This window comes from Juglans regia, chromosome 14 (assembly GCF_001411555.2).
Source record: "Juglans regia cultivar Chandler chromosome 14, Walnut 2.0, whole genome shotgun sequence".
In the NCBI taxonomy this organism is placed as follows: Eukaryota; Viridiplantae; Streptophyta; class Magnoliopsida; order Fagales; family Juglandaceae; genus Juglans; species Juglans regia.
This window is the reverse complement of record NC_049914.1, coordinates 6,521,620-6,529,956: the sequence shown is the minus strand read 5'-3', so window position 1 is coordinate 6,529,956 and position 8,337 is coordinate 6,521,620. Positions and strand designations below refer to the sequence as shown.

The 8,337-nt window shown below is 33.8% G+C and overlaps 1 protein-coding gene across 1 annotated transcript; it reads left to right on the top strand.

The window, feature by feature from the left end:
- The first annotated feature begins 2,403 nt into the window (after positions 1-2,403).
- Positions 2,404-3,787, top strand: LOC108996850 (protein LIGHT-DEPENDENT SHORT HYPOCOTYLS 5-like). The gene has a single exon (XM_018972886.2). It carries the CDS (start codon positions 2,947-2,949, stop codon positions 3,595-3,597), a length of 651 nt encoding a protein of 216 aa, XP_018828431.1. The 5' UTR covers positions 2,404-2,946; the 3' UTR covers positions 3,598-3,787.
- The last annotated feature ends 4,550 nt before the right edge of the window (positions 3,788-8,337 follow it).

Below are 8,337 nucleotides of genomic sequence, written 5' to 3'. Positions count from 1 at the left end.
AATGAGCCTCATTAAAAGTGGTGTGCTAATACACCAACTTAATTATATATAGCAATTTTTTTAGAACTTCTAGATTTTGAAAAGTTAAGTCATATAGGTAGAACAATATCTAATTTTTGTAAAAGCATTTAATAAAATAATATTATTTTTTAATTCAAACCTGTGAAATTTAAACAAAATTCAAATATATTAAAAAGAAAAATTTTATTTACAATACTGAATGAGGGACTGCGCGTGCAATCACATTGGTGAATGAAGGTAAAATGAAAAAAAATATCGTTTTAAAAAGGATATTATTGTACTTTTAATTTTTTCTAAATATAACTATATAGACTTGCATGAGCAGCCATCATTTAAGGATTATATGTAAACTAAATAAAATTTTATTGTAGATTTGAAAGAAAATTGAAAAATAATAGTGTCTATCAATCAATCTTTCATTTTTTTAATTTTTTTTAATAACGATCAGTTTGTCATTTTTAGTTTGAATATTTTTTGATTTATTTTTAAATAAATAGTTGGACATTTAGAGCTTGTTTGAATTAGGAGTGTAAACTCAAACCGAAAAATCGGTCCAGATCGGACCGAACCGGACTGGTTTTACCGGTTTTGAACCGGTCTGGTCCGGAACCGATTTTTAAAATGTAAAAACCGGCCGGTTTTGGTCCGGTTCCGGTTCCGGAATTTTTTGGACCCGATCGGACCGGTTGATTAAAAAAAAATAAAAAATAATATTTTATATATAAGTTTTATATATAATGTATAATTATAAATTTTTATGTGAAATTTTATATATAATATATATATTCATATATGAAATAATTTCTTATTATAATTTATAAATTATAACATAAAATGTTAGTATTAAATCACTAAAAGTTTCTAACTAATACTAATATATAACTTATAACTATATCAATAGTTTAATATTAATACAATTATATAGTTTAATATATTAATAAAAGTATAAAACAGTTTTTTTTAAATCAATTTTTTTTTATAAATAAATTTTTAATATCAAATTGTAAAATTTACATTTTAAAAAAATCAGAAAATCGAACCGGACTGGACCGGACCGGAAACCGGTAAAACTGAAAATACTGGTTTATAAGTTTTATATATAAGTTTTATATATAAAATACTGGTTTTTATATATAAGTTTTATACAAAATATATATAAGTTTTATATATAATGTATAATTATAAATTTTTATGTGAAATTTTATATATAATATATATATTCATATATGAAATAATTTCTTATTATAATTTATAAATTATAACATAAAATGTTAGTATTAAATCACTAAAAGTTTCTAACTAATATTAATATATAACTTATAACTATACCAATAGTCTAATATTAATACAATTATATAGTTTAATATATTAATAAAAGTATAAAACAATTTTTTTTAAATCAATTTTTTTTTATAAATAAATTTTTAATGTCAAATTGTAAAATTTACATTTTAAAAAAATCAGAAAATCGAACCGGACTGGACCGGACCGGAAACCGGTAAAATTGAAAATACTGGTTTAGGAGGGTAACCGGTGCGTAATCGGTTTTGAAAAATACAAAACCAGTATATACCTTAGATGAGTTGAATAAAATAATATTTTAAATCTAATTATTCTTAATATTAAATCTAATTATTCTAATTTTAAAAATTTTAAATATTTGTAATAGATATTTAATATATAACATATAATTAAAATAATAAAATTAAAGAATGAGATGAACATTTGTATTTACCCGTTGGTTCTCAAAAATAGTATCCCTCTCAAGTTTGAAACGAAGTGGAGATGTTTGGATTTGAAGATGACTTGAGATGATTTGAGATGAGCTGAGATGAGTTGAGATAGATTGTGAATAGTAATGAGATGAGTTGTGAATAGTAGTGAGATTTATGAGTTAAAGTTGCTGAATAGTAATGAATAGTAGTGAGATGAGTTGAGATGAGCTGAGATGACTTGCGAATCCAAACAAGCCCTTAAGAGGAAGACCGCATGACCTCTGTGGTAAAATGAGATAAAATAATTTTAAATAAAATTTTATTTTTAATAAAAATATTATTTTAATATTTTAAAAAATAAAATTATTTATTATATTTATTATAAAAATTTAAAAAAATTATAATGATAAAATGTATCGAAAGTTTTTCATAATCCACTTTAGAGTGGCCTCGAAACGTTTGACCTCTGGCACCGGATCCACGGCCATTATTCAAGCCCACGCTCCACCTCGGATGCGCCAAAAACACGCACTCGGATAGTATATCGCTGGTTAGATACCCACGCTGCAAAAAGCAGTGGTTTGGTCTCGGACGCTCCCAACAACGAGTGAAACTACGTACTTATATTTTGGAGACAGTGGGATGGCTCCGCCGGGTTGAATAGCAAACGTGTCGTGTCCGATGGGGCCACCACGTGAATTGTGAATTCTTCCACCATTCTCTCCCTCTCTGCTCTCTACCGGTCTACCCTTCTCTCTCTCACAAGTCACAAGCAGCAAAACTCTCTCTCTCTCTCATTATTTTACACAGATATTACTCTCTTTGCAGCATCGTACTTCTTCTCTCTCTCTCTAAAACCCTCTCTTTCATATTCATTCATCTATACTTTTTACGTCCCATCACCGAGTTCTCTCTCCCTAAAGCCCTCTCTTTCTCATGAAAGAAGCAAGACCAACCCAAGTTCTTTCCCGTGAAAAGATCAAGGACCAGCGCCTTCAAATTTCTGTATCACCACGATCAAACACAGAAGACTGAAGAAAAGTGAGTGAGTGATCGTATTTTTCTGCGAGGGAGGGAGGGAGGGAGAGGGAAACCCCACCTATAGAGATTATGGTTTCAAACTAGTCAGAAGAGACAAAATTAAAATATTCCCAGTTTCTCAAAATTGGTAAATTTGGTGACCGATCAAGCACGGACCCAGTTCTTGATTATGGATTCTGCGTCTGGTACCGGTGCATCTGTCCCGAACAGCGGAGAGGGTCCATCGGCGACGGGTTCAGCAACGGCTGCTGAGCACTCATCACCGGCGCCACCGAGCAGGTACGAGTCACAGAAGCGGCGAGACTGGAACACCTTCTTACAGTACCTGAAGAACCACAAGCCTCCCTTAGCTCTAGCCCGGTGCAGTGGGGCGCACGTGATCGAGTTCTTGAAGTACTTGGACCAGTTTGGAAAGACCAAGGTCCATATCTCAGGGTGTCCTTACTTCGGGCACCCGAACCCTCCGGCTCCGTGTGCTTGCCCGCTAAAGCAGGCTTGGGGGAGCCTGGACGCGCTGATCGGACGGCTGAGAGCAGCTTACGAAGAGAGCGGTGGACGACCGGAGGCGAACCCGTTCGGAGCGAAGGCGGTGAGAATTTACTTAAGGGAGGTGAGGGAAGGACAGGCCAAAGCCAGAGGGATCCCTTATGAGAAGAAGAAGCGGAAACGGCCGACAGTCACGTCCGCGACGGTGGTGGCTTCAGCGGCGGAGAATGTGTCGGTGGCGGCGAGTCAAGGAGGGGATGCTGGTGAGGGAAGTGGTAGCGGCGGCGTTGCTCAAGCGGCTACTACAGCAGCTACCGCCGCCACCACCATATAGTTGAACTAATTTTTTCTTTCTTTTGAAACTTTTTCACTTTCAAATTTCATCTGTTTTAACGTTTAATTATCATTATTATGAGGTTAGATATAATTTTATATAATTATATTTCTAGCGATCGAGTTTCTTGTAATTGAGAAATTCCTTTTTTTCTTAGCTATATAAAACTTTTAATTGTTATTCTTCTCCTTATCTCTTTCTAATCGTACACAATTTGTAGTCGAGCAGGAGAGTTATCTATCCTTCATGGGCCGGCTTGTGTCCTACTCGATCTTATACCAAGAAGAGGAAGCTCCTGCCCTTTATTTTTTTCCCACCACTTTCTTCTTTTTCTTCGTCGTGATTTCAAATTTCAACTTCAACATGAAACGGCATTTATATTAATATTCACTATTTCCAGCTTCTTTCTCGTTTTCTATTGACCTGGTCAAGTACAGTCAGAAGTATGCATAGAATAGAATTCAGAAAATAAGATGTTAAGAAATCTACAGAAATATAACCTTAAATGAGATGTTGAGAAAATCTACAGAAAAGTAACTTTTTGTGCATTTCTCTTTCCACACTTACAAGTGTGTATATATATATATATATATATATATATATCACCATACACACATTGTAGGTCAGATTGTCACCTAAAGAATCCAATAAGCAACTGTTTTTTTGTATTATTGTATCTCTCTCTTTCTGTTTGTATTGTTGTTCCAGATCTGCAACTGTTGCTTGTGTTGGATTCTAGTACCAACTCAGAGTGCAGCTTGTTAAGAGTAACGAAGGGCTAGCAGACTACCTGATCTCAGTCTAGCCTAATGTTCAAAGTCACGATCGAGCAACTATTCATCTGGTCCCCGGCTTCTTGATCTGCTGGGCTCAATATCTGTTGTGATTCACATGCACGTGCGCCTCTGATTTACGCATTTTGCACTTTTGAGTTTCAGATATGCATGTTCCCTTTATATCTTCTGCTTAGATTTTGTTCTCAGATTTTAAGGAGTACTTGAGGTTCTTGGCTGGCCTGGTACGTATTTGAAGATTGAAACCCGCCTCCCCCTTATCTTTCGGCCTGTGATAACAACAACTGCTAAAAGATATATAGGCTGCAGGCATCAATGAGAAGAAAATATACCCCTTCCGATTGCTGCTCTTATATATTTTATTAAGGTAACCTCCAGCTCTTTGTGAAAACGACTGGTAGCCAACCCTTTCTTCCATTCTACCGTATATCTTATTTTATCTCACAACTATAATATTCAACATTTGTTATGATAGCATAGACCCACCAAGCACTCCCAAACAAAACCCCATTTCTGGATTTCAATTTCATATCCATACATCTGACAAAATGATGCAGCATTTTATGCCCCAGTATTCATGATGTGCTTAAACAATTCTTAGTATTACGTTTTTGTCTTTTTTTTTTTTCAACCTAAACAATTGATAATGGCAAAAGAGGCAGAGGCTTTGCGGATCCAAACAAAATATCCATAGCAATTGCTACGTACAATAATGCTGCTATTAAAATGAACAGAGGAGAAAAAAAAAATAGGGAGTAAAGACAGACTCTCAAGTCCCAATTTTCCTGGACTAATATAGCGTCAACGAAAAGAACGCAATTCGGCTAACTGATTCAGCAGTCTAGGATTTCATGAATTTGTTTAGTTTGTCTATCACTGTATTTGGTTCATCTGTCACGGTGAGGTATCGCTGCACTTATGCAAGTTCTAGATAATTCACTAGAGAACACTACTTTCTTTCGTCGCATGTAGTGACCGGAATATGTCAACTGCTAACTCTACGAAAAGCAGTAAAAGTTGCAGGTATGGCGATCAAATCGATTTTGTCGGCATCTTGAGCTCAAGCATCGATGGGCGTGGAGTACTTTAATTAGATGGTCAAATCTTAAAAACATAAGACCAACGGTATCGTGTGTAGCTATAGGGAATTAGGGTCGGAGATGTGGCAACACGAGAGGACGTTGCTCCCATCGTTCGGAAGCGTTACTTAATTTGTTGGATTTGTGTAGTCTGATCGGCTTTCTGAAAAGTTTTTACGACGTATGACGTCTGTTTTAAGGAGATCATGGGCGTAAGGCGAAGACTCGTACGACCGATCTCGACTCTAGGAGGAAAAACAAAAATGAAAACTCTAAGAACATGACTTGTAAGTCTTGAAATAGGGAGGGAAAATGGAAATTAGGAAATGATCGTTACGAAAAAGGGGATCGAGTATTATATGGATCGCATGAGACATAAGTAGATATAATACATATATATATATATACATATATATATGGTAGAGTTACATATACTTACTGTTGTACTTACACTTTTATTTATAAAATTTATTTTGTTAATTTTCTTTTAAAATTCAAATTTTAAATTTTAAATTTCATAATTTTTAATATATTAAAAACTTAAATATGAAGAATTAAGATTTTTGTAAATTTTTCTTAATTACATTGAACATTTTCCCTATACATATTCTATGTTTTTATTAATTTGGTTCTTCGTTCTTAACTCCATTTTCTTAAAAATAAAATCGATGTAAATAAAAACTATCCTCCTGAGTGTTGCAGGAAGTTTCCTCCTCTTTCTACCTTTTTTTTTTTTTTTTCCTTTTAGATCACTTTTTGTTTTTTTTTTTCCCATTTATGTATTTTTTTTTTCCTTTAACCATTTTGATCGATCCCTATAAAAAAAAGACGGTTAAATTCCATTTCTTGTCTTGAGCCCTATAAAGTGTTCCTCTTTTTATTCCTCTGTGGACGTAATGGACATCGCATCCTTTTGTTGACTCTCTTGCTCATTGCTTGTATATAGTAATTATAAAACTTGAAATCTTGTGGATTTTGTTTCTCTTGGGGAAGAATATAAAATGGCAGAAAGAAAGAGATCGACGACTAGAGTGAAGTTTATATATATATATATCTGTATGCAAAACTCAAAAATGTCTGTTGTGTTTGAGAGATCATCTCTGTATCTTGTATGCAGCAAACAGTACTAGTACGTGGGGCAGGGAAGTCTGAGCGGTAGCAAGTGATAAAAGAGCGAAGTTACAAGGTGCATGGATTGTACGAAGAGATATATATATATCTATATTCGATATATTCGAGTAATATTAGAGAGAAATTATTATAACAGTGTATATTTTATATTTATTATATAGTTATTTTTAGTTGATTGTTTATAATACTCATTTAAAAAGATGTGTGATTTACATAATGTGTGTATAAAATAGATTTTTTTAATAATAATTTTTATTTATATTTATTTTATATATTTATGAAGTAGGTTGTGATTGAATATCTTGACTCTTTTGTCGTTGCATTAGCATTCATATCATGATATCCTCATTCGGGCCATGGTGGGTAGAGAGAGATGGAAGATAGGAGATTGGCTTTGTTTGCTTGGGTTAGGGTTGGGGGTGGGGTTTTGCTAAAGCCTCTGCACTGACTGGTCATGTCTGACGCCAGAGACAATTATTGATGTATAGGTTGAGCTTTGAAAAGAATATATGCTTAATTTATTTGCCAGTCTTAAATCTCTTGGTATCTTAAAGAAAGAACGAACGAACCATTCTGACAAAATAATTCCATTTATTGTCACAACACGTGAAAAGCATCCTAAGCGTCCGTTTTAATTAATTTCCAACATCTGTTTACGTGACCAATAATAATTTTTTTTTTAATTTAAGTCTAAGATAAAACATATGGAATAAAGTAAGGCTATTTATATATATATATATATTTTTAATTATCTTGTCATCATTTTATAATATAATATTAGATGATTGATTTATAAATAAAATATAATAAATAATATTTAATTATTTAATATTAATATAATGAGAGGATGATAAAGAATAAGATGATAAATAAATTTATTGTTACTATTTAGACCTTCAATCCAATCCCTTCTTGCATGAGTCGCTGGGTCGGGGGGGCCATCTTATGTAGTTAAGAGTTAAGACGCTGAGGAGTTGACATCTCATCTCATGTAGCTGTTTTTGCAGTTGTCGTAGAGCATCCACAGACAGGCACGTGTTTTGGAATTAGATACAAAGATTGTCCAAAGTTTTCAGTACTGGTGCAGTGGCGTGCTACGATGGAAAGCTGCAAGCTGAGTCAAGGGCATGCAGGTGACTGTTGGGGCAATTGTTTTGACAGAATTTACGAGTCGGGAGCAGTAAAGGAATCAAACCTCTCCAAAATTTCTTTGGGACTAGAGGCTTGAGCCTTGAACTATACCAAAAAAGAGACCTCTAATATAACAGAATGATCATTGACGGCCAATTCCACCATTAGAGTACAAGACAGTAAAATTTTACATTTTTATTTTACAATATAATAAATAAAAAGCTTGGGATTCTCCTTTCAATGTCAAGGCAGAGAGAGGGTTTCAATTCTGCTAGATTATGCACGGAATCAAGCGATAAGTGTCATCCCAACCACTGTGTTCCCTCATTATTTAATGCATGCGCAATGAGAGCCATCATGTATGCGTTTGTAAGATTGCTCACCAATGATATGGCACTCATAAATTTGCCTCCCAAAGTCAATGAAAGAATTATAGGTAGCAGCTTACAGCATGGGCAGGCACAGTGCATTGGATGTCTCAACAAGCTAGCCAGTAATTATTACATGTTAGCTGCTATTTTATAAGAAAATTATATATACACATATCAATTTTTATAAAATAATTAATAAAAATAACATCAATTTATATAAATACAAGTATTTTA

What these genes read in the sequence shown, in the direction of transcription:
- LOC108996850 (XM_018972886.2), top strand. Translation starts at nt 2,947, where the DNA reads ATGGATTCTGCGTCTGGTACCGGTGCATCTGTCCCGAACAGCGGAGAG.